The 11,852-nt window shown below is 40.1% G+C and overlaps 1 protein-coding gene across 2 annotated transcripts in view; it reads right to left on the bottom strand.

Moving 5' to 3' along the window:
* The window catches only part of Brs3 (bombesin receptor subtype 3), a 49,220-nt gene that overhangs the window by 30,208 nt on the left and 7,160 nt on the right, over window positions 1–11,852 (bottom strand). The window contains exon 1 of one of the 2 annotated variants that reach the window (XM_031373805.1): window positions 10,114–10,214. The exons of the other annotated variant lie outside the window; for it this stretch is intronic. Coding sequence (XP_031229665.1) covers window positions 10,114–10,123 — 10 coding nt within the window. The 5' untranslated portion in view covers window positions 10,124–10,214. Of the gene's footprint in view, window positions 1–10,113; window positions 10,215–11,852 lie in introns of those variants that run through there. 2 annotated transcript variants of the gene reach the window in all.

Below are 11,852 nucleotides of genomic sequence, written 5' to 3'. Positions count from 1 at the left end.
CTGTAGGCTTCTTGTATGTTCATGGGCATCTCTTTCTTTAGGTTAGGGAAGTTTTCTTCTATAATTGTTGAAGATATTTACTGGCCCACTACCTTGGGAGTCTTCACTCTCTTCTATGCCTATTATCCTTAGGTTTGGTCTTCTCATTATGTCCTGCATTTCCCGGGTGTTTTGGGTTAGGAGCTTTTTGCTTTTTGCATTTTCTTTGACTGTTGTGTCAATGTTTTCTATGGTGTCTTCTGCCCCTGAGATTCTCTCTTCTATCTCTTGTATTCTGGCCAACAGAATACAAGATGCTTGCATCTATGACTCCTGATTTCTTTCCTAGCTTTTGTATCTCCAGGGCTGTCTCTCTTTCTGATTTCTTTATTGTTTCTAGTTCCATTTTTACATCCTGGATGGTTTTGTTCATTTCCTTCACCTGTTTGATTGTGTTTTCCTGTAGTTCTTTAAGGGATTTTTGTGTTTCCTCTTGAAGGGCTTCTAGCTGTTTACCTGTGTTCTCCTGTATTTCTTTGAGGGTGCTATTTATGACTTTCTCAAAGTCCTGTATCATCAACAGGAGAAGTGATTTTATATCTGAATCTTGCTTTTCTTGTGTAATGGTGTGTCCAGGACTTGCTATGGTGGGAAAATTGGGTTCTGATGATGCCAAGTAACCTTCGTTTGTATTGCTTATATTCTTACACTTGCCTCTTGCCATCTGGTTATCTCTAGTGCTACTTGCCTGGCTCAATCTGACTGGGGCCTGTCCTTCCTGTGATCCTGGTTGTGTTAGAACTCCTCAGAGTCAAGCTGTCTCTGTGATCCTGTGATTCTAGGATCTTGTGATCCTGGGCCCATTAAAGTGCCCGGGAGTGGAGCTTCCTCTGGCTGCAAAATTTGTGTCCAAGGTCTGCTTAGGGCACTGGTCCAGACAGACTGGAAGGAACCCGTGCCACTGGTCTGGTGGAGTTCCTACATGCCTGGGTCCCGCTAGTCCCACTTGCTCCTGGTGTGAGGACAGATGTTGTGTCCTCCTCACCTCTGATCCTCTGATCATGGGCATGTTAGAGCACCTGGGAGTCTGAATATATCTTTAAAAACCGTATTTCCAAATAGGATCAGAGACTTGAATTTGTTTAGGGATGAAAATCAGGTAATTACATAAAATATGTACTCACCAAAGACCTTATACTAATGATACATAAAGTACAATCAAAAATTAACAGTAAAAAAAAAAAAACGGTCACAAAATGGCAAATGATATCAACAGATATTTCATCACAAAGGAGATATGGGAATTAAATAAGCACAGGAATAAATGTTTGATGGCAGTATCCACTTAAAGAATACAAATTCAAACCATGATGAACTAGCACACATACCTATTAAAACAGATGACATATAAAATATGATGATACTAAAAACTGACAAAGATGTGAAGAAAACTGGATCGCTCATATATTGCTGAAGCATTGGGAGGGTGGAGGTGTAGTACAGACTCTGGAAAGTGTTCTTCCATTTCTTAAATTCAAACTCAAATTTATCATACACATATTCATACCATATCATATCATATTCATATCACATAAAAACTGATCATTGTTACTCATAGCAAATTTATTTATAATATTAAAATGCTGGAAGTAGTTTAAATCTCCGTTAGTGGGCATCAGTTATGTGACCTCTAGCATGGCTACAGAGTAGACTATGCCTCAGCAGCAAAGTCGAGGGAACTACTGACGCGACAATGGCCTGGGTAGACTTCAGTGGCACTATAAGTAAGGAAAACATATCTCAAAAAGTGGTATAGTCTATGATTCTATTCATATTACATTTTTAGTAATGGCAAAAGCAACAAATTAGGGTTTTCAATGAAACAAGGAAGAAAGTCAGGAACAAATCTAAAGAGTTAGCATGGGGGTATTATTTGTGGTGATGGATACAGTCTCTGTGCATTTTGTGTGTGTGTGGGGGGGTGTATTTGTGTAGGAAGTTGGTCAAATCTACAAGTGTAAAAACTATTCAGACATATGTAAATGCATATAAAATCACAACTGAATCAGTTCTTTATCAACAGTATTGTGTGAATATGAATTGTCTGGGCTTTGATATTGTACAACAGCTCTATACAAAATTGTTGTTGGGGGAATATGGGGTGCAGGTAACACAAGATATTTTGTACATTTTGCAAGTTTTGATATAATTACTTCAAATTTAAAAGGTATATGTATGTCAAGTGTGTGGATACCATATTTTAATCATCTTTGACAGGTTTGGCAGAAGTATTATCAACCCTATTTAATAATAACCAAGATTTGCTGGGCCACTGGGACAAGCATTTTCCATTCAGTGCCTTGTATTCAGAACAAGTAGACAGCATTTTGCCATTGTGAGTTTCTACATCAGAAACTTGAAATGCAGAGACATAGGATAGCTTGCCTTAGACTAAAAAGCTGTAAATGCCAGGACAGAATCTTGAACCCAGGGATCTATCTGACTACAAAGCTTGTGACCCTATGCAAAAGACCATCAGAGGCTTGGGCAGTCATGAGGCTAATTGAAGCATCACCTGCTAGTTGTATGGCTGTGCTTGAAATACAGCCAGCGTGGCTTGAATAGCATGCTTTTAGTGTTACCATCTTCCAGATAATGATTTTTTAGTCATGGTCTTCGCTTTAGCATTGAAAGACATCTATCTGGTCCCTAAATTTATGACAATGTCTCAAACCTTTATCTATGTAATCATAAAGCTACCTACCTCAGAGAGTCACTGTGAATGTAAGCTAAAATTAAAGGTGAGGATGTATGTGCAAAGCTCTCTGTAAACAGTAGGCTCCCTGCTTGCTAGCGACAGTGTGGTTTATTCCATTACTTTCCCACTAGATTGGCAGCTAAAAAGCTTTTTGCTTCTCAGCCATGCCACGATCTACAAGCTCATCACCCAGCTCACTCGCTGTGTGTTTCTATGGCATCAATCACCATAGTTTCTAGCTTCTCTGACAGAAATATTAGGTGAAAGGCAGTTTAACAGAAGGAATCTGCGCGTTGGATTCAAAGAACTCCATCCTTCCCACTTCAAATCACTGTTTAGTTCAGCAGCCGGAAGCAGGTCACAATCTCACCATGACCCCATTAATGGTCACTAGTTCCCCATCTCCTTTTTAAAATTTTAATAAAGCTATGCACTCTGGGTTAGTTTTCTGAGGTTATCAATAACTTATCGATCTTTCTGAAACCATTTTGTCTTCAAAAATAAAATTTCACAGTTGTTTCCCTACAGCAGGATTGGCAAGCTGTGACCTGTGGGCCATCTGTTTTTGTGTGACCCATATGCTGAGTTGATTTGATGTTTCTTGATGCTTGAAAAAAAATTCCTTAAAAATCATGACATGTAAACATTATATTAAATTCGCATTTCAGTGTCCAACAGCCAAGCTTTTCATTGTAGCACAGCAACTGTCCTTGTTCATGAAGAATCAAGTGGTGCTAAAGGTTAAAATACTTGCTATTTGGCCCTGTACAGATAAAACTTGTCAAGCCAAGCTCCACACGATAAAAGCATCAATAATCAGTAATAGGCAGCTCTACTCAACGTATAGTTAGCTACTAACCATCCACCCGGCTCATTCTCTTCCCCTCTTTGCCTTCTTTAGGTTTTGAAAACACACTGATATCCCCCAGTGCACAGCAAGGAGAGCAAGGTCTAATTTCTGTTTCGTATTTTTATCCCATGGGGCGTCTAAGGCAGGGGTTTATTCATAACAGAGTAAATAGACAAATAATGAGTGTTTTTAAAACAACAGAGATACATCAAATTTCCATAGCAACTGTGTTTCATGACTGCAGGTTCACTGTGCAGATTCCTTTCTTTATATCCAGTCCACTTTGTTAAATGTGAAGATGCCACAGGTAAAAATGATCTTTAAACTAGGTAGCAGATAGATCCACAAATTACATTTCTGTTTAGATGTCTGTTGTTTTTACACTTGAAATAAGGATCTTTCTAAATGAATCATAAAACCTACAGACCATCAAAGAAAAAGCTGATAAATTTGACTAGATAATAACGAAGAATCTCTTCATGGCAAGAAACTCCCAAACAAAGAACATGACAACTGATTGCATGGGTCGGGGAGCCCAAGAGGGGATTAATATCAGATAAAGATTAAACTGCACCCAAATTAATTGTGATTACAAATCAGTAAGAACAAGATCAACATGTCAGAGGAAAAAAAGGTGAAGATGAGCAAGCAGGTTACAGGAGAACAAATACAAATGGCTGCTGCAAGGTTAGAGAGGAGCTCAGCCTCAGTATACTAAGAAATGCCAATTCAAAAGCCTCCGAATCCCACACTGACCTGTGATGTTGACCAAGCTGGACAGCATGCTTTATTGACGTTAGTTTGGGGCAACAAGCCACTCTTACCATTGCTGGTAGAAGCATTATAATTTCCTCTGTGTGAGTAAAAATGTGCCTGCCTTTTGATCTAACACTTCTAGACATGTGTTCCACAGAGGTGCACATTCATGTGTAAATGATCTATACCCAAGTTTAGTTGTTGGAGTACTTAACAATTTTTACTATTTATTATTTGTACAAGATAATGAGCTTTCATCTGACATTTTCATACAACTGTATAATTTATTTCCCTCTTTTCTCTCCTCCAAAACTAAGTCCATTGTGGCATAGTTTTGTGCTAGTAAAATACTAGAAAAAAAAGGCAAAATATAAATTCGAGAAATATGTTAAATCCAACATCCAATACTAGGTTATTTTGCATTGTAACAAGGAAGTGGTTCACATTGTGGAAACAGGGAAAAAAAGTTAAAACGTCTATGTATATCCTTTTGTACATATTTGTGTCATTGTGATGAGGGTTTGGAGGGAGGAAAAGTAAGAGAGAAATATTATTAAATTATATTCTCAGAAATATAAATAAATATTACCCATTAATAAAAACAGAAAAAAAACTAAGAAAATTAACTTACTTTTAAAAGTGTGCATTCATTTCTTGTGTTATGCTGATGGATACACTTTGTTATCTTACCCACCCCCACTATGGCTCTGTTGTACATTTCTTGTGTGTGTTTCCAGTAGTTGAACAAAATCTAAAATAAGGATTTCTTAATTCAGGTAAGACTGTAAGTGATTGAATAAAATTTGACTGAGTCTCAGACTTTGCCTTAAAAAGCAAGATTTATTGAAAGACAAACATATTTAATTTAGTAGCAGGTAATGAACATAGGCAAAAATTCTCACTTATGTGTAATCATTATTTTTGGCAGTAGAAGCATAAATAGGAGCATAATTCAAATTTCTAATTTATTCTCCTATGCCAAATGCATCAGATAGAGGTTAGTCATTACACATATTTATAACAAGTGATATTTTCCTCTTATTTTCTGCACCGTGTTCTCTTCCATTTAAGATTGCTCATGAGAGAGAGAGGAAAAAGAGGTCTCTGTGTCTCCCTAGGTTACTGAGGGGTTGCCATCTCTTTCAAAGCAGTCTTTCTCCTCAAATAGCAAATGAAATCTGGGTCCTTAATGACTCCCCTATAAGCTAATCAACATTTAAAAACACTTTCTTCCCAGAGTGTATTCTTTCTAAAGATGAAAACTAAAGTACACATGCGTATTAATAAAGCTCTTACAACAGTAATTAATTTTCCTTGTATCAGGTCTGCTCTCCCTTGCAATGGAAATGTCTACCAGCCAAATAATGTCGCACATGAAGAATGGACAATGTTTTCCAACCACATTATGGTATCCATATGGTCTCACTGCCTGCTTGTCATGCTGTCCCCCTTATCAGCTTGTGAGTGTTAAAAACCTAGATTGGACGGTTTAGTGTTTTTTACTCTTTAACCTCTCTTGTCTTTGCTTCCTCAACCATTGGCATAGAAAATGTGCACAGTCAGTTGTTGAATGAGTTAATGAATAAGCATCCCTCACTGCTGTTTTCTGTCACAGTTTTAAAAGCAGGAGTATTGATATTACCCTCCCCCTGCCCAGCTATAGAACCTCATCTTGTTTTCCCCATTTTCCCTTTTCATAGTGTCCAGCTATCCCAGTCTCTAGTGCCCTTCTCCCCATTCATGTGTGTAAATGTGCATAATGATAGTTGTTATAGAACAGGGAGGGGTGTGGAGGAGTGGAAATGTTCTGAAGACAGAGCTTGTGCATGAAATTCTCAAAAACTAAAAAAATAATAAACAAAGAAATTCTTTTAAAAATATTTCTAAGCAGGAGTATTTAATGCGTAGGTTTAAGATAGAAGTGGCAGAAAGCCTCAATATTGCTTTACAGACTCTGATGAACTCCCCTGTAAATCATATGGTCATAGCTACTGACATATGAAAAGAATCAGGACTCGCTGAAGCTCATTGACACTGAACCAACAATCATGGAGCTGGCATGGGGCTAACCCTCTGCACCTTAGTTATAGGTGTGTAGCTTGGTGGTTTTGGAGGAATCCTAACAGAAGGACTGGGTGCTGTTTTGACACTTTTGCCTGTTTGGGAGACCCCTTTCTTCCTACTGGGTTGCCTTGTCCAGCCTTAATATAAAGAGAGGTGCCTAGTCTTATTATAACTTGCTTTGACATGTTGGTTGATATCCCTGGGGAGCCTGCTTTTTTCTGAAGGAAAAAGGAGGGGCAGTGGATGAGGAGGGGGAGGTAGGGGGGAGAGGGACTAGGTGGAGAGAGTGGAGGGTAAAGTGTGGTCAGGACCTAATATATGATAGAATAAATAAATATTAAAAATAAACTAAACAAAAAATCCTGGAGGGCAGAAAGATGGTTCAGCAGGTTAGGAACTTGCAATCAAGCCTGACAACTTGAGTTCAATCCCTGGAAGTCATGCAGCGTTAAGGAGAGACTTATGGGAAGCTGTCCTCTGACATCCACCTGTGAAGATGCTGAACAAAATTTTTAAATGCTTTTGAAAGAATGCCAAAGAATAAATTGACACTATACCTGAGCCTACTCTTGACCTTCACCCAAGTGTGTTTGATTCATTGATTTTATTGGTTTTATTTTGATTTTTGCTCTTAATTCATCCCTACTGTAGGTGAAGCCAATCTAGACGACATCTAATAGCAAAGCATAGAATTCAGATCAATTTGCCTACAGCTTAAACATCTGCTCATCATTTTAAATGAGGGGAAATAAAACCAGTACATTTGAGTCCATGACCCTAATCGAGTGTGCTACTTCTAGAAACTGGAAAGCCGTGACCACTCATCATTATAAGTAAAGTTTTAAGGGAACACAGCCACACATCTGGTTCTGTGTTGTCTGCTTTCAGAGCATAACCAAGTAGCTGTAACAGAGAACACATCACCCACGGAACTGAAATATTTACTGGCCTTTTTACAAAAGACAAAAAATGAAAATCAATTTTAAAAAACATTGCTGACTCCTATTCTCTCTGAATGATCATATGACAAGCAGTACAGAGAATGGACTACTCAGTCAACAAGCAGGTAATAGTGCACTGAGCTCTAATCACTGTCAGGGACTGGGAATTAGAAGATCACAGAGGTCCAGAGTAGTGTTCTTCTGGAACATACTCTCAGCAACAAGGGAAAGGACAGATTTTCATACGACAAAGTAAACACAGACAAACTTCAAATCTTAGTGTCATAGCAAAAAGCCACCAAGCATAGCAGGGCGATCGGAGACAGACTGCTCTGGCTTTCACAGAAGTAATTATGTGTTTTCTAGAAAACTGGAAGGCTGTCGTTGCTCTCAGCTGGAAAATTGCTAACTCAACTAACAAACATTAGATGGAAAGGATAAAGACTCATAACTCTGTAAGTAATAGGAACTAGAAAGTAAGATTCTGAGTGAGGTAACTCAGACCCAAAAGGACATGCATGGCATGTACTCACTAATAAGTGGATATTAGCCAATAAAGTACAGAATACCCAGGATACAATCCATAGAACTCAAGAAGGTTAACAAACTGAAGGGCCCAAGTGAGGATGCCTCAATCCCACTTGGGAGGGAGAAGAAAACAATCATAGGAGTGGGGAGGGTAGAGGGAGGGAGGTACCTGGGTAGGAAAAGGGACAGGGATGGGAAGAGGGGAACATGATCAGATATTGGGGGGAGACAGGACTGAAGTCTGGAGGGGCAGCAGAAAGAATGGAAACAGGCAACCTCAGGAGGTAGGAGGTAAGAGGTGGGGGGGACCCTCTAGAATGTACCAAAGACCTAGGAGGTGAGAGACTCTCAGGACTCAAAGGGAGGGACCTTAGCTAAAATGCCCTTCAGTGGGGAGAGGGACCTTGTAGAGACCTTGGAGAATGACAGGGCCTCAAGTGGAGGGATGGGGTTGCCATCCCAGTCAAAAAAACCCTCTGACCCATAATTGCTCCTGTCTAAATGAACTGCAGGGACAAAAATGGAGAAGAGCCTGAGGAAAAGGAGATCAAGTGACAGGCTCAAATTGGGATCCATCTCAGGGGGAGGCTTCAAGGCCTGACACTATCACTGAGGCTATGTTGTCCTTACAGACAGGAGCCTAGCATGGCTGTCCTCCAAGAGGCCCAACAAGCAGCTGACTGAGACAAACACAGATAGTTACACTGAACCAATGGACTGAAGTCAGGAACCCCTGGGGTTGAGTTAGAGAATGGCTGGAAGGAGCTGAGGAGGAGGGCTGCCCTACAGGAGGACCAGCTGTCTCAATTAACCTGAACCCCCTGCAACTCTCAGACACTGAACTAACAACCAGGCAGCATACAGAAGCTGATAGGAAACCCCCAACACATATACAGCAGAGGACTGCCAGGTCTGGGACTCAGTCAGAGAAGATGCACCTAACCCTCAAGAGACTGGTGGCCCTAGGGTGTGGGGAGACCTGGCTGACAAGTTGTGGGGAGACCTGGCTGACAGGTTGTGGGGGATGGGAGTGTGGGGACATCCTCTTGGAGATGTGGGAGGAGGAGAAATGGGATGAGGAACTGTCAGAGGGCAGAAGGGGAGGGGGATAACAACTAGACTGTAAAAAAAAGATTAAAGATAATAAACAAAGATATTGTGAACATATTTATTTATACACAGATATGCATATTGATTTGTCTAATGTTCATCAATATTCTGAGTCAAGACAATTATCCTTGCTTTACATGTAAAAAAATTGAAATAGAGAGAAGTGAAGCAACTTGCACAAGTCATACAACTAGTAATCAGGAGGTTAGAGAATTAATCTCTGGGCCAGAGAAGATGGCTCCATGGCTGAGGGTACTTGCTGCCAGTCCTGATGATCTGAGTTCTCTCTCCAAGACCCATATGGTGGAAGGAGACAACCAACTCCTGCAAGCAGTCTTTTGACTTCTACACATGTACTGTGTGGCAAGGGTACTCCATTCCATATGATCATTCATTCATTCATTCATTCAGTATTAACTTCAAAAATTCTTAAAAGGAAAATCAGTCTGTATGGTCTGGCTTTGGAGTCTGAGAGGTCAAGGCCAGTGTTGACTACTGGAGTTTGGATCTTAGCACCCACAGAAAACCTGGGCATGGACCCCAGCACCAAGGAGGTGATTGCTAGGGCTTGCTGGCTGCCAGCATAGCTCCAGACTCTGTGAAAAACCCTACAAAGGAATAAGGTGAAAAGCAACAATAAAGGGCACTATAGACACTCAGTGGCACATACACCCTCCGAACACATACATAAACGACATCCATAGAAACCTTAATGCTATGGCTGGCGTTACCCAAGAGATCAAGGCCAAAACTCTTCATATTATGTCAAAAATCACATAATCATCTCTCCCACTCCAGTATTAAAGGATTTAGTTGGCATTTACATGTACCGAACAGTAAGAATCACAAGGAATAATTGAAGACACTTTTTCATTCACTCCACAAATAATAGGCGACTGCACTGTACCAATCTGTATTCCAGGCTCTTGGAAGAAAGTACTGAACAAAAGAGACAAAACCCCTGCTCTCACAATGCCTGTGTCCTCATAGAAGGCAATAATAATAGGTGGGAAAGTCAGAATATTCCATATATAATCCATGTGACCTGCCTCCTTCGACCCACCCAGCTCTCATTAGCCCTATTGCACAGATGAAAAAATTCAGACTTAGAGAGGTTATGTACTCACCCAAAATCATTGTTCCTAAGTGGCAGAGACCTGGTCTGCTTCCTTGCAAAGTCTCTATGGAAGAACTCGATAACTCCCAGACTAGCTCGTAGTTATAGACAACAACTGGCTTAACGGAGCCTTTCAGTGCTGCACAGTTTTCTTCTGAAGTGAATCAACTGCTATGGTAAGAACTCATTCTGGAGATAGCCTATCAGAAACCTGGAACCAACAGGCCGGAACACAAAGGTTCTTATGGAAGCGATGAGCCCTTTGCCTGTAGAAAGGAGTGACAAAGGAGATTTTTGAGATTGATAGTCCCCCAAAAATGCCAAGATTGAGATTCTAAAAGAAAGAATCATCCTGAAGACTGTTCTGACCTGAGAAAATGGCAACCTCAGGACAGCTAGCTCTAAAGAAGAGGATAGCTAAAACGTTGTTGTACCTTAGGCCTTGAGTTTAAAGTCATCTAAGAATGTATTTGTTACCCAAGGTAACAAATCAAACCTTGTTTGATACCCTTGTTTGGTAACCTTGTTTGAACACCCTGTCACCCAGATCCTGAAAGAATGTGCCACAAGGCAGGCAGGATTTTTAATGGCAAAACTGTACAAGAGTTCAGAGTCAAATCATTCAGTGATTGCCACCCAAATATGTGACTTTCCAACAATTCAGTGGGACCTTCAGACACAATGTCTAGAAAACTTGAGCAAACTTGCCTATCCCTAAGTTCATTGTTTAGGCTTCTCAAACTTGTGTTCATGTAGCTAAAGTCTGTATACTAGTGTAGCAGTTTTCAATAGTTCATCTCAATCACTGCCTAATTGTTTTAACAGTTGAATGTTCTACAGTGTTCTCAGCTTGATGGGTAGCTGCTAGGATTTGGCTCTGCCAAGGGTGGTGAAGGGAAAAAGAATTCATGGTTGAACCTAAGCTAGGATCTACACAGGTCTAAGTTTTTTTGACTTCACTGAGATGTCCCAAACACTTGTATTAGAGCTTTCCATGGTCAACTAGGGGAGCACTATGCTTGTTCCATGGGACAGATAAATAATCGAATGTCCAGAAAAGATAGACAAAGCTACCAGAGAAATCCAGAATAGCAACTTACCTATAAACAGTTCCCTTCAGGATGGGCTCCTAAGTTGGGAATTGAGGAAATGCAGTCTGCATTGAGTGTTTTACAGGGCCATCAGATATAAAGGGCAAAGCTATATTCTATTAAATTCTCCTGTCTTAAAATGTTTCTATGTCTTGAAACCCCTCTAAGAATTCACTGTCTTCACTTCCATAAACACTACTCCTGGTCAAATCTGACCTCTTTATTCATCATTACACCAAGAAAGTTATGGAACCACTTCAACAACAATCTTTGTTATGACAAATACAATAAGCACTTTGGAATCATCAGATTACCATAACTGTCAGTGGCATTAGAGGCCACTGCTTAGTTAATTCTTGAAATGCTCTCCCTTCTTGGTATCTAGAATACTATACTTTGTGGTTTTTTTTTTTTTTTTTTTTTTTTTTTTTTTTCTCTCAGTGTCTTCAAGGCTCTTCTACAGGATCTCTAACTGTGATCCTCAGGTTAGAAATCTGTGCCTGACCCCATCTTGCAAATGGACTAATAAGGATGAGAATGTTAATTGTCTTACAATAGCCGTTACAGGGTGAAACATAAAGAAGATGAGCACATTTTCTCTCCGGTGACTGTCTAAGGCAGGACCAGCCAGGGGCACACAGGCCTCAGAAGAGGCAGA

The sequence above is a fragment of the Mastomys coucha genome, chromosome X, assembly GCF_008632895.1.
Source record: "Mastomys coucha isolate ucsf_1 chromosome X, UCSF_Mcou_1, whole genome shotgun sequence".
NCBI lineage: Eukaryota > Metazoa > Chordata > Mammalia > Rodentia > Muridae > Mastomys > Mastomys coucha.
Note: the sequence above shows the minus strand (reverse complement) of the source record. Positions and strands in the feature narration are given on the sequence as shown.